Raw genomic sequence first — 15,000 nt, 5'->3', positions numbered from 1 at the left:
ACTTGAGAATCGTCTTGTTAATAATGTAATACTACTCTCACACGAACTACTGACTGAATCAGACTCCCGTAGAAGTATTAATGTAATAGTAATAATAATAATAATAATAATAATAATAATAATAATAATAATAATAATAATAATAATTATAATAATAATAGCTCAGTAATGACTCATTTCCTTTAACGGGAATGATCTCCGTCCGTCCTTTCACGTGAATCTTTTTTGATCTGGTTTAACATTCGCGTCGTCGCGAAAATAAAAGCTTGGTGGTCGACGTCTGGTTTGAAACGGAGGACCGTCTATTTCTGTTGCTGCTGCTGCTGCTTCTGCTTCTGCTGCGCCGTCATCGTTTTTTTCCTGGTCCTGGCGTTGGAAGTGTGTGTTTTTTTGTATTTCGTTTTCATTTATATTCTTCGTTATCATCGTAACGTCGCAGTTCTTGTGATTATTATGATTGTCTCAGACGTTCTGATTCCTCAAGTCAAGGTGTTTATATTCTTCGTCTTAATTGACATTCGCGACATCTCTCGTTCCTCCGCCGTTGCGTCAGCAGCTCTCTCTCTCTCTCTCTCTCTCTCTCTCTCTCTCTCTCTCTCTCAGACATCCAGATTGTTCTCCATGTTCTTCATGCGCCCCATGACCTCGGCCAGCTCCTTCTGAGTGAACTCCTGCTCCACGTGGGTCATCGAGCAGTTGCTGATCGATCCCCCGCTGAGGAGGCTGTCGGATTGGCTCCGTTTCCGAGACCCTCTTCCTTGTTGAGTCGTCGAGCTGTTATTGGCCGCCACGTAAGTGTCTATGGGGTTCTCGATCACTTCCGGCTGCCTGCTGCTGCTGCTGCTCTGCCGTAGGGCTTGAAGAGGGGTCTGAATCTGGAGATCCCCCGGCGGCCTAATCCCATCCCCCCCCAGGAGGACTTCGAGGACTTCGAGGACGACGAGGAGGAGGAAACCAGGAATCGCCTCTTGCCACCGCTGCTGCCTTTCCGGAGGCCGTTGAGTTCCTGGATGATGATGTTGGTCTTCTTGGCGGTGCTGGATGGATGATGGTGATGAGGAGGAGGAGGATGAGGAGGGTACTGGGCGGGGTGGTGGGGGCTGGCCCCCTTGGAGGAGCCGCCGCCGCCGACGGCCGCCACAGTGGTGGCCTCGGAGACGAAAGTATGGTCTGTAAGTTCAAGGATGTGGTTTTGTTGAGAGCGTGTGGGCTGGTACCACCTACCTCCGCCTGCTCCGGGGTGTCTGCCACAGCAGCTCTCTAATGTCACCTGGAATGAGAGACAGAGAGAGACACGCTACAGTTTGACGCTGCTTCTTCAGGTTGTGGGGGTTGGGGAGAGGAGGGTTAATCTGACCTGGAAATAGTATTTGATCTGACCTGGAAACAGGGTTTGTAACCTGGAAATAGGGTGCTTAATCCAACCTTGAAATCATGTGTTTTTAACCTAACCTGGAAATGGGGTGTTTAACTTGGAAATAAGGAGTTTAACCGGCAACAGGGTGTTTAATCTAGACCTGGAAATAAAAACCATAGGATTTTCAAATGATCTGGAATTAGAGACAACGACATAAAATGTTCCGTCAAAGACTGTCGTGGGAATTAATTGATGTTGGAAGTGAGGTTGAAGGGTTGATGTCATTACAATTATAATGTTGTAATGGAGTGGGGTGGGAGGAGGCGGGGGGGGAGGAGTCACTTTTAAGGAAATTTCGTCCATCGACAGAGAGAAGAATGATCCAAGGTTACACGGAGAGACATTATGATGTAATACAGTGTGATATATTCCAGTCTTATCTACATAAATAAACATAGGTTGGGAATCATGATCTTGTTTGGTACAAATTCACGGTTTGGAGATTCCATTTTGTCCCCTGTTATTTGATACAAATAAGGCCATTCAACTCTCTCTCTCTCTCTCTCTCTCTCTCTCTCTATGAAATCTCAGAACAACTATTTTATTTTTTGTCGTCATCTTGGGACATGAGAAGTTGTAAGGGATGCTAGTTTAGTCAGTACAGAATATTAATCCATCCATGAAATCTAAATCTAAAGAGCCATATCACACAAGCGCATTTTCAAGCAAATAGGATTCTTAATTTTCCTTAAAAGCTACTGAGGCTAGAGGGCTGCAAATTGGTATGTCGATCACCCTCCCTCTAACCATCAAACGTACCAAATTGCAGCCCCCCTCTAGCCTCAGTAGTTTTGATTTTATATAAGGTCAAAGTTAGCCAATATCGTGTGCCTGGTAGCGCTGTAGGACAGGCCACCACCAGGCCGTGGCTGAAAGTTTCATGGGTCGCGGGTCATACAGCATGTTTACTGAGACCACCGAAAGATGGAGCTATTTTCGACGGACTTGATTATATACGATGTACATAATTTTCTTCCGTGCATTGTTTTTTTTATTTAATTTGTTTTTATTTAGGACCAAATTTAGACAGTGACGTTGAGTCTGACAACGCTATAGGGCAGGCTACCACCGGGCCGTTACAAGGTTTCATGGCCCTGTATATATATATATATATATATATATATATATATAATATATTATATATATATATTATATAGTGTGTGTGTGTGTGTGTGTGTATGTATATGATTATAATCACTTTAGCGCGTGATTCGTCTATGGCTTGGAAATAAAGTCGAAACATGTCAGGACCTAGTACACCCCGTCTCTTATTTTTCATCTGTGGATACGTGTGATATAAGTATATATATATGTATATATGTGTGTGTGTGTGTAAAGGAAATGCGAACACCATCGTCTTCCTACCCAAAAATGACTTCCGCCGATTTCTTATTAGTTGATATCAAGCCACACGGTCAGACGAGTGGAAAATGGGAAATTTCGTGGCCTTCCAATATTTCCCCAGCCGTATATTTCAAGTGTTTATGTGGCATCAGTACCAACCGGTTATTGCCGAAACGACATCGGCATCATATGAAATTCATATAGCCATTTAAAGGCGCTTCAGAGGGTTGTCAAGTTGATGACCAAATGCCTTTTAGTTTTGGTCGCCTGTGAAAGAAAACGGAGATGGCTGTTTGTCCGTCCGTCTGCACCTCTATCTGTCCGCCCTCAGATCTTCGAAACTACTGAGGCTAGAGGGCTGCAAATGTGTACGTCGATCATTCACCCTCCAGGCATCAAGCACACCAAATTGCAGCTCTCTAGCCTCAGTTGCTTTGATTTTATTCAAGGTTATTAAAGTTCACCATGATCGTGATCCTGGCATCGCTATAGGTGCCAACAGCGCAGGTCACCAGCGGGACGTGGCTGAAAGTTTCATCGGACGTAGCTGAGAGCTTCGTGGGTCGTGGATGAGAGTTTCATACAGCGTTGTACGCTGTACAGAAAACTTCAAGCGAAGATGTAATGCATTGCTCCCCTAGAAAACGGTTCTAGGATTAGTTTTTTTTTTTTTTTTTTTTGAAGAATTTATTCAGTTTCATCCGTTTATTAATTTGTTCATTTATTTTTCTGTTTTCAAAGCTGAAGTCTTTGTTTTCTGCATTACCCATCACCTTATGTTACTTCTTTCAGATGAACAAGATATTCTTTGGAAAGTTGAATGGCTGTTATAAAATTTATTGAAAAATTTTAATTTAATTGACAAAATAAACAAAGAAGAAGAAAATTAAATTAATCTAATCCTTCTGGCCAATCGTCTGGTAAAACTTTTAACAACAACAAATAATAATAATAATAATAATAATAATAAATAATAATAATAATAATAATAATCATGCCAATGGCCCCTGTGGGGTTTGCTCCATATTAATAGCGTTCATCTTCTGAATATACACATTGATAATAATAATCTTTACGTGCGCGGACCACCATGGAAGCCAGTGAAGTATTCTATCTCCGTCTGATACCAAATACCTTTAAATTGCTGTGGAATTCTCCTTCTGTCTCTTTTTCCCAAGGGTACATGGTGCCCAACCATCCCTTTCCAGTAACGGATATACGGCTGTGGAATTCTCTTATCTCTTCTGTTTCCTGAATTCCTATGAACTCGCCTGAATGCAAGCAGGGGGAGTCTTATCTCATCCATATTCCCTGTGGGTTTGTGGGGTGGGTGTCCCACTCCTCCTCCTCCTCCTCCTCCTCCTCCTCCTCCTCCTCCTCCTCCTCAATACATTTTGCTCTCTTCTTAATGAATCTGATAAAGGCATAAGACCTCTCTTTCACTGGTTCCTTCTTACTTTCTAGATAAAAGCGTCGAGTTACCAGTTTCTTTGTTTATCTATTTTTCTAGATGTAAGTATTTGGTTGCCCGTATTGGCATTTTTGCCTCTCGCCCTTTTAGTTTGTAGGTAAAAGTATTTGTTCGACGTCTCTCTCTCTCTCTCTCTCTCTCTCTCTCTCTCTCTCTCTCTCGTAGTTTCTAGGTAAAAGTATTTTGTCGAGGCCTCTTTCTCTCGGTATAGACCTGTGTCGTTGGCTTTCTCGCCATGACAACCTCCAACGTTCTTTGTAAACGAATGAAAAAAGTTAATTTTTTCATTTCTCGTTTTCGTCTCGATGGATTATCTCCGCTGAGGCCATAATGACTTGGCTAATTGGGGAGTTTCATCTCCCTCTGTGTTCCCTCGAAGTCCTGATTCGCTTTATAGTTTTGTGGTTGAGTTCCCTCGTTGGACGAGAGGGTAGCTTATTCGCTTTATAGTTTTGTGGTTAAGTTCCTCGTTTGGACGAGAGGGTCGCGTGCTCGCCTACCGATGCGGTAGTCGCGAGTTCGATTCCCCGCTTTGCCGAGTGGAATCGGAGGAATTTATTTCTGGTGGATTAGAAATTCATTTCTCGATGTGATCTGGTTAAGCTAAGATATACTTACTTATAGTTTGTAGTTGATTAACTTTCTTTATTCGTTTGTTAAGTGTAGTTCCTTCACTATCTTACATTATACTTCCAGAATGATGAAGTCGTTTGCATATTTTGATCCGGGAATATCGGCAAGTTATATTTGCTTATAATATATATTCTAACGTAAACGAATGCAATACCTTTAAGTAAAGAAAAATCAAACGAATATACTTTAATTTATCTAATTTAAAAAAAGGATTTCTTTGACCCAGAATAAATGTTCGTAAGTTGTAATGACAAACCTGTCTTGTAAGTGTAGGTGATTTTGTGTTTGTCTTCGTAAGGTATCCTTAGTTTTATCTATTTGTATCTCCGTAATTTTGTATTGAAAATGTTGATATTTCCCGTAGATTAACGCCTTGTCTCTCTCTCTCTCTCTCTCTCTCTCTCTCTCTCTCTCTCTCTCTCTCTCTCTCTCTGTATACGGTCGAGGTTAAGCTGTAGCTCTCAGATCAGCTTGTGAGTTCATGTTTTTTGTGTAGACTAACGCGTGTAGATTAACGTACATGACAATAGTCTCTCTCTCTCTCCTCTCTCTCTTGCTCTCTCTCTCTCTCTCTCTCTCTCTCTCTATAACGGTCGAGGTTAAGCTGTAGCTTCCTCAGATGCAGCTCTTGTGAGTTCATGTTTTTTGTGTAGACTAACGCGTGTAGATAACGTACATGACATCTCTCTCTCTCTCTTCTCTCTCTCCTCTCTCTCTCTCTCTCTCTCTCTCTCTATATATATATATATATATATATATATAATATATATATATGAAATTTAATAAACAAAAAATATTTATTTATTTTATTGTTAAGATACAATGAGAAATAGTTAACAAGCTGGACATGACTATCTTTCTCTCTCTCTCTCTCTCTCTCTCTCTCTCTCTCTCTCTCATCTCTCTCTCTCTCTCTATATATATATATATATATATATGTATATATATATATATAGGATATATATATATATATATATATATATAAATACTGTATAATATAAATAAAAATAATATATGTTTAAGTAGTTTCTGCCTATACTTGCCTATTATTCAGTCACACCGAATTATTAATATAATATACAGAGAAATAGTTACAAACTAGACACGACCCTCTCTCTCTCTCTCTCTCTCTCTCTCTCTCTCTCTCTCTCTCTCTCTCTCTCTCACCCACCTGCAGGGCTTGTCGGAAGCGGTTGCTCATGATGTGGTAGAGGATGGGGTTGACGCAGGTGGAGATGTAGTAGGAGATCCCGGAGATGTTGTAGAGGACGTTGAAGAGCTTCTGGGCCACCGTGCTCTTGGGGTCTGCGTGGATGGCCATCAGCCGCTGGGCCTGGTGGGGCGCGAAGCACACGAAGAAGGCGATCACCACCGCCACTGCCAAAGTGCAAAAGGACATTTTCGTATTAATGATGCCAGTGATTGGCAGTAGCTGATGGAGTAGTAGTAGAAGTAGTAGTGGGCGTTATACTCTAGGTTCTTTGTGGTGTTCCCTAGGATCCCTAGTTGTGCCCCTTTCGTTTCTTTTTTAATATACCTTTTATATACAAATAATTGTTAATAATAGTAATAACTGAGGCGTTACTTGAGGTTCTTAGCGGCGTTCCCTAGGGTCCCTAGTTGCGCCCCTTTTGTTTCTTTTTAATATACATCCGTTTATATACAAGAAATAATAATAATAATAATAATAATAATATAATAAATAATAATATATATAATGATGATAACTGTGGTGTTAATCAAGGTTCTTTGCGGCGTTCCCTAGGGTCCCTGGTCGCACCCCCTTTGTTTCTTCTTTTAAAATACCTCCGTTTATATACAATAATAATGATATAATGATGATAATAACTGAGGTGTTACTCAAGGTTCTTTGCGGCGTTCCCTAGGGTACCTAGTCGCACCCCTTTTGTTTCTTCTTTTAAAATACCTCCTTTTCTATACAAATAGTAATGATATAATGATGAAAATAACTGAGGCGTTACGCAGGGTCTCAGCGGCGTTCCCTAGGGCCCTTAGCTGCAGCCCCTGTCATTCCTTTTACTATACCTCCATTTATGTATTCTTTCTTCCAACTGAATTTCCTCAACCCTTTCCTGATAATTGTTTCCATTGTGCAACTGCTTTGAGGTTGTTTTCCTCCTGTTACGCCTTTCAAACCTTTCTGCTGTTAATTTCCGTTTCAGCGCGGAATGCTCTCATAGGTCCCAGCGCTTGGCCTTTGGCCTAGATTTTATATTTCTATTTCAATTCTAGTAAGAATAATAAATATATTGTTTATTAATAATGATGAAAAAACAAGTTATCCGAGGGGTCTTTTCCCCCGACCCCACCCCCCTTCAGTTGCAATAATAATAATAATAATATTACTTGTAAAGCTGAAGAAACCTAGAAAGTTAATCACAGCCTCCCCTTCTCCCCTCCTCGCCCCCTCCCCCTCTCCCCTCCCCTCCCCAAACGGCCGCCGCCGCGCGCGGCAGGGGCATTTGTGAGATAAGATTGTTATATATCGGGCCCAATTCAATTAACTCTGCCGTTCATTTGATTCCGCGGCCCCGGAGGAGGACGGTAGACTTCCCGGAAACTTTCCCATTCACGTCAGGAGAAGTTTAAAAAGCTTTCGCGATGACCGGGGGGGGGGGGGGTGGGGGACTGGGGGAGACACCCCCCTCCAAGAGGGGGGTAAGAGGAAGTCATGTTTTGTTCCCGCAGGTGGAATCAAATATAGATGGATCTTTTGGCATCCTTAGTCTCGGCTCTGGATGGTAAATGAAATTGATTGCGGCTTTACTTTGAAGAGGTTCACTTTATTTATATATATATATATATATATATATATTATATATAATATATATAGGATATTATATATATATATATATATATATATATATATATATGTATATATATATATAAAATAGGAGGAGTGCATAAAAACGCCAAAATGTAGAAAGTAGATATACTATATTTCAGGGACTGCTGGTGTCCTCTCTATCTCTCTTCGGGTAGGTCAATACCTACAGAGAGAGAGAGAGAGAGAGAGAGAGGAAAGAGAGAGAGGAAGAGGAGAGTTTAGAAGAGGGAGAAGCAGTCTCTTGAAATATAGTATACTAACTTTTCTATATTTTTTTTTTATATTTTGGCGTTTTTTATGGGTCTTCTTTTATTAGGTGGAATTCTGTTGGAACAACATTTTTACCAGGTATGTAATAATAATAATAATAATAATAATAATAATAATAATAATAATAATATTCTGTTGAATTAAATGGCAGAATTCAGCGCATTAATCTCCTAGCAGGGGGGGGGAGGCTCCTTTACTCCCCCTCCCCATTTTAATATTCCAGTTTTTGCACAGTATTTTGAGGTTTTTTCTCTTTTTGTTGGCCTGCCTTTGTTTAAAAAATCTTATAAAAATTGTTAAAAGATGAAACTAAAAAAAAGGCTTAAAATATATATATCAATTTGAATAAATTATTTAGCGAAGTTTAGCCCTCCTTTAGATGTGTGATTTTTTGTTTAAAAATTCTTTTAAATAACCACATACATTTAGGTAAAAAAAAATGTGATATAAAAACCATTTTAAAAATGTTTCAATTTTGGTACAGAATTTTTGAGAGATTCTTTTCATATTTTGATGCTAGAATTTGTGTCAAAAATCATAAAAATCATCTAGAAAGGAGAGAAAAAAAGAAAATTTTACAGTCATGATAGTTTTGCACCCGTTTTAATACTGGACTTCTGTTTCCGTAATCATTTCGAAAATTACCTAAATCAGGACAATGAATATAACATAAAAAACGGTTTAAAAAATAATTAATTATGAACTAAATATTTTTGGGAGTTTTTTCTCCTCTTTGATGATTAATAATAGAAATCACATAAAAAAGGATAAAAAAAGAAACTGAAGACCTTAAAAATATTTAAATCTAAATACTATATTTTTGTTTTTTGGCATCTTTTTAATTAATGTTTTTTGCTTTTATGTTATATTCATTTTCATATTTTTATTTAATTATTAGATTGAATAAAAATCAGTTATCAAAATATGGCGAAAATCCTTAAAATGCTCTTTTTCCCTTTCTTTTCCACTCATTTTTTTAGGGGATTTTCATATTGATTTTTTAAACAAAAAATAGCCAAAATAAAAAGGGAAATAAACTCAAAAATATTATGCAAAAATTTATACATATATTTTCAAAACATTTTACTTTCTATTTCTAGGAGATTTTTTAAATAATTTTTGAAATAAAAATAAGTCATTAAAAATAGGTCAAAGCTATCAAAGATATTGTATTCAAATGTAATTTTTTTTAACGTATTTTAATTTTAAATACATTGTTTAATTTAGCGAATTTTCTGAATGATTTTAAAACAATCATCCATCAAAAATAGGAACGAACTCTTAAAAATTATTTTTGAAATAAAAATCTCTCATCAAAAGAGTGTAAAACTTTTAAATTATTTAATTCATATATAATACTTATATACTGTTGTTTGAAATTAATTTTAACCGATTTTTAAGTGATTTTTAAGTGCATTTTAAACAAAAATCAGTTATCAAAAGAGATGAGAACATTTTTTGAAAAAATTATGTACTTAAAATATTATATAAATGTTTTTTTTTAAACAAAAATCTGTCATTTTTCTGTTTCATTTAATTTTTTAGGCGATTTTTATGCTGATTTTTTGAACAAGAAAACATCCAACAGCGATTGAATAAGACTCAAACGTTTTTTGCAATAATTGATATATATTCTCCTAGTTTTAAGCGATTTCCAAATGATTTTTGAAATATAAATCAGTCATGAAAAAGACGAAAAAAGTCCCTAAAATATCATATTTTTTTTATTCATTGTCCAATATTAATGCAATTTTTAAAGTGATTTTTGAAACAGAAATTAGGCCTCAAATCTAACATGAATATTGCATCCTAATTGAAGTAATTTTTTTTAGCTTTTTTCTGTTTGATTTTTGTCTTTTTTGGGCGATTTTTCTAATAATGTTTTCAACAATAACCAAACATAAAAAACCAGTAAAAAAGAACTGTCAAAAATATTGTGACAAAATTGAAATATTTGTTTAAACTTTATTGTTACATTCTTTTTAAGCGATGGTTTAAATCATTAAAAATCCGTTACAAAAAGGAAGGCGACACTTCCAAAATTATTGTATTCAAATTAGATTATTTATTAAATTTATTTTTAATTTGAATTCAGTGGCAGCGAATTATTTAAATGTTTTGTTAAACATAAAAAAGGGAGCCAGTAAGCCCAAAGATATTGCATTTACAATGAAATATTTTTAAAGCTTTTTTCTCTTTCATTTTTGAACTATTTCTTAGACCAAAGTACTTTGCTAAAATTAAATATTTTTCAGGACTTTTCATGTTACATGGATTGATTAATTTTAGGTGATTTTCTAATTGATCTTTTAAATAAAAACCAGTCACCCAGTAAGAGGACAAAACTCCCTAAAAGGGAGCCAATAAGACCAAAAATATTGCATTTAAAATGACATATTTTTATAGCTTTTATATGTTTAATTTTTTAACTGTTTTTTAGAGAATTTTTATAATGATTAATTGAAACAGAAAACAGCCACTGAAGTAAGTGGTAAAATTTAAATATTTTTCATGTCTTTTCATGTTACATTAATCAATCGCCTAAAAATTTAGGCGATTTTCTAATTGATTTTTGAAATAAAAATTAGTCACCAAAAAGAGGGTAAAATTCCCAAAATATTGTATTCAAATAAATTAAAAAGATTTAAAAAAAAAATCTGTCATCAAAGAAATGCAAAAAAAACTTTAAGGTTTTGTACTAAAATTGAAATATTGTTTTAACCTTTTTATGTTATATTTATTATCATATATTTATGCATTTTTAAAACCCTTTTGAGACAAAAAAAAAAAAAAAAAATCACTCATCACATAGAGGTCATAATCTAAAAAAAATATTGTATTTAATTGGAATATTTTTAAAGGTTTTTGTCTTTCACTTACTCTAAAATTGATATATGATTTTAATGTTTATATGACATTCATTGCCCTATTTTAGGCCAATTTTTGAATAATTTTTGAAAGAAAAATTATTCCAAAAAACAGCGTAAATTTCTTATAAATATTGTATTCAAATTAAATTCCTTTGCAAACTGGTTTTAAATCATTTAAAAATCGCAATAATTATGACAATTAATGCACCATGAAAGTTTTAAACATATATATTTTAATTTAAATAGACTATTTATGGTAAAATATTGTATCTAAATTGAAATATTTTCAAGGCTTTTTTTAGGTTTTTTTTTTGTCTTTATATAATTTTAATACACTATTTGTGGTAAAATATATCTAAATTGACATCATTTTTAAAGGTTTTTAGGTCTTATTTTGTTTTGTTTTTTATTCAAAGACATTATTTATGGTAAAATTGAAATATTTTTAAAGCTTTGTTTGGTTTCTTTTTTAAGCAATTTTTGTAATATTTTTTTAAACAAAAATCCGCCAACAAAAAGTGGAAACACTCAAAAATAATGTGCACAAATTGAAATGATTTTAAAACTTTCATTGTCCCCTTCTTAGGCGAGTTTTTACATGATTTTCGAAATCAAAATCAGTCATAAAAAGATGGCAAAACTCCCAACCCAATATTTGTATCCCAAACTATTAGTTTTTTAAAACGCTGGTTTATTTTAAATTCCATTGGTGGTAATTTTAGACCATATTTTAAATGATTTAAAAAAACACCAGTCATCAAAAAAACGAAAAAAACATAAATTTAATATATTAATTTCTAAAATAAAAATCAGTCATCAAAAAGTGGGCAAAAATCCTTTAGATATTGTATTCAAATCAAATTACTTTTTGAACTGTAGCCGTTTTTTTTAAAATGATCATTTTAATAAAAATATAAAAAAAAACTGCCCCTCCCATCCCCCTCCCCCTCCCCACTGAATTCTGCTATTTTATTCAATAGAATTTGTTTTAAAAGAGGGTAATAATGATAATAATAATAATAATAATAATAATAATAATAATAATAATAATAATAATCTTACCTAGCATCTTGATGACGGCCTTGTTCCGAGACCCGTCGTTCGTGGACGAGCAGTTGTGGGAGTCGATGGAGGGCACGGACCGAGCGATGCGAGCCGAGCGCTGCAGCTGCACGGCGATGCAGGCGTAGAGCACGGTGATGAGCAGCATGGGCGCCACGAAGAAGAGCAGCGACGAGATCTCGAAGACCCAGCTCAGCCGCTTCTTGATGGTGCAGGTCGCAGTGCTCGGGTCGGCGGCCTTGCCGTCGGGCGCGGGCATGTACACGATGCCGTACTGGATGGCGATGGGCACGGCGCAGGCCGTGGCCACCGCCCAGATGACGGCGATGGAGCGGATGACGCGCCCCAACTGCGACATGGTGTGCGACCTCAGCGGGTGGCAGATGCCGATGTAGCGCTCGACGGTGAAGGCGGCGATGGTCAGGATGGAGGCGTTGGTGGAGATCTCGGCCGTGAAGCCCCGGATGAAGCAGAACTCGGCGCCGAAGACGTAGGGCGGGCCCCACCACAGCAGGTACATCTCCTCGGGCATGCCGAAGGCCAGCAGCAGGAGGTCGCTGATGGCCATCGAGAAGAGGTAGTAGTTGGTGGCCGTGTGCATGATGCGATTCCGCACGATCACGATGCAGGTGGCCACGTTGCCGAGCACCCCCGTGATCGTGATCAGGATGTAGATCACCGTCATGGAGATGGTCATGCTGAAGTCGTGGTTGTAAGGATTCCCTTCCCTCCTCCTCCTCCTCCTCTTCCACTCCTGGGGCTCCGGGCGCCTCGGCGGCGGCGCCGGCAGCGCCTCCTTCGGGGAAGTCGCTGAAGTTCAGGAATCCCGAAGTCGACGGGCTGACGGTGGTTGAGAAAGAGGCCGCGACGACCTTCACTGTGGCGAGGATGATGGATGAGGAAGAAGAGGAAGAAGAAGACATGGACGCCGCCGTTGTGTTTCGGGTGCTCATTGGTGCCAACATGGTCGTCATTGTTCCCAGGTCCTCCATTTTTGTTTGTGTCTCGTGTGTCGTATCTGTGGAGAAATATAAACAAGATTTATTGTTGCTGCTGTTTCGTCAGTTTAGATTGCTCTCTCTCTCTCTCTCTCTCTCTCTCTCTCTCTCTCTCTCTCTCTCTCCTCTCTCTCTCTGTGTACAAGGTTAAATTATATATCTTAGAAATAAAAAAAAAAATAATGTATAACTTTCTCTCGCTCTCCATCCATCAGGCAAATAGGTTACCGAAGACGACTACTAGAGAGCCTGAACATGTATGGCCTAGAAACACGACGAATGCGAGGACAACTAAGAGAAACATTTAAAATATTGAAAGGCATAACTAAAGTGGACAGTAACCTATTTACATTAAACGAAAACCAGACAAGAAATAAGGGATAGGAACTAGAAATTAAGAGATACAACACATCCCATTGTGGGAACTTCGTTACATACAAGATATGTGACACGTAGAATAAACCAAGAAGTTGTAAACAGCAACACTGAGGAAGAGTTCAAAAGAAAGGTAGACAAAATCATTAGGACACCGTGAATGAACAGTAAAACCTGCTCCTACAGATAAGTGAGCACACTATGTATCCTCGGATGGACTAACAAGTCTTTGAGACATCCTAATCCTTGCAACTCCTCGTAACTCAGTTTCATATGTAAACTTGAGGAAATATTTGAAAATTTCTCTCTCTCTCTCTCTCCTCTCTCTCTCTCTCTCTCTCTCTCTCTCTCTTTAATATGTAAACTCAAGGAAATGTTTGAAAATAATAATAATAATATTACCAAGTAATTATAATATTATGATAGTAATCAGATTAAAAACAGTTTTATCTCTATATTAAAGTTCCTACTCGGTTTGTCTCAGTGGCTCTTCATTAGTTGCCAGTGGGGAAATTGCACTGTGCTTCAGCCAATGTGCGTGTATGCAAATTAAGTGAAGGGTCAAGTAAATTAAAGGGGGTTGGGGGTGGGGAGGGTATTCGTTTTTTTTTCCACGGAACATTATTTTTTTTTTTAAGCTCTTCATATAAGCCAGGTCTAGTCGAGGGCTTATAATTGCGGAGAGGAATACTTTAGAATTTAGATTGCGAGAGGTTGCAATATGACTCAGCTGAGTTGCAGGGTTGAGTTTGCAATATGACTCAGCTTAGAATATGATCCTTTCCTCTGTATTTCCGAATAATATCCTCTCTCCTCTGTATTTCACGAAGATTTCGAGAAATCAATCAGAAGGTGGAAGTGCTCACTTTGGCAGGTATGAATAAACTCTTTTTTTTCGTTTTTCGCTAAACGATTACATCAAAAAATCTATTCATCACTCTGGTTATGTCAGTGCTAAAGGCGCCTTAATCTCATTGGCATTTGTGGTGAGAACTCTGTATTTTTTGAAATCATCCTTTAAAAAGCGGAAGTGTGAACCTGGCAATGAGGGGCTCCCTTTTGATGTTGACAGAGAGCAATCTCGCCAAGTCGTGCAATTTAGCCTTTTAACCTTGGAGTCAAAAAAGGAAATATCTGTCGATGATTTTCTTATGAGTCATATGTAACCTTATAAGTGGATTTACTGAAATGTTCGTCGTTTCATTTGAAGATTCTTTTAGTGACATAGCCGACGTTGCTTTTGAAGATTTGTGCAATTGCAGGAATTCGAATAGTATTGAGCGATGTCTGCTATAAGTAGGATTTTGCAGAACCTGATTGGCGAGCGTTAGATGTCATTAGTTTGCAATTTATTTGCATTGAAGACAACCTTATCACCAAGCAGCCTCCCGAGTGAAGGCTTTCGTTTTCCCCACAAGGGTAGAAATGAAATTCCTCTATATAATGTGGTTCGCATCCCACTATAAGCTGTAGGTCCCGTCGCTACGTAACCGATTGGTTCCTAGCCACATAAATAATTATGTTATCCTTCGGGCCAGCCCTAGCAGAGCTATTAGTCATCTTAGTGGTCTGGTTAGACTGAGATATACTAGTGGATAGCCACTTTCTGTAAATACCCCTTCCTGGATTGCACCCATCTTTAGAAAATGATGAAGTTTAACTTCTCTTTTTGGAACAAACTTTTGCCGTGGAATTCTCTTGACCCAAAAAGG

General features: G+C 37.4%; 1 protein-coding gene across 1 annotated transcript in view; it reads right to left on the bottom strand.

The window, feature by feature from the left end:
- The window catches only part of LOC135209533 (pyrokinin-1 receptor-like), a gene marked incomplete at its 5' end in the record, with an annotated part of 12,833 nt that extends 101 nt beyond the window's left edge, over nucleotides 1-12,732 (bottom strand). Inside the window, 4 exon segments of the mRNA XM_064242184.1 lie at nucleotides 1-941; nucleotides 944-1,270; nucleotides 6,037-6,242; nucleotides 11,916-12,732. The exon segment at nucleotides 1-941 is cut by the window's left edge and continues 101 nt beyond it. Of these exon segments, the coding sequence (XP_064098254.1) occupies nucleotides 600-941; nucleotides 944-1,270; nucleotides 6,037-6,242; nucleotides 11,916-12,732 (1,692 nt within the window).
- Nucleotides 12,733-15,000: the final 2,268 nt, after the last annotated feature.

Source organism: Macrobrachium nipponense, chromosome 38 (assembly GCF_015104395.2).
Source record: "Macrobrachium nipponense isolate FS-2020 chromosome 38, ASM1510439v2, whole genome shotgun sequence".
Lineage (NCBI taxonomy): Eukaryota > Metazoa > Arthropoda > Malacostraca > Decapoda > Palaemonidae > Macrobrachium > Macrobrachium nipponense.
This window is presented reverse-complemented; position numbering and strand designations above follow the sequence as displayed.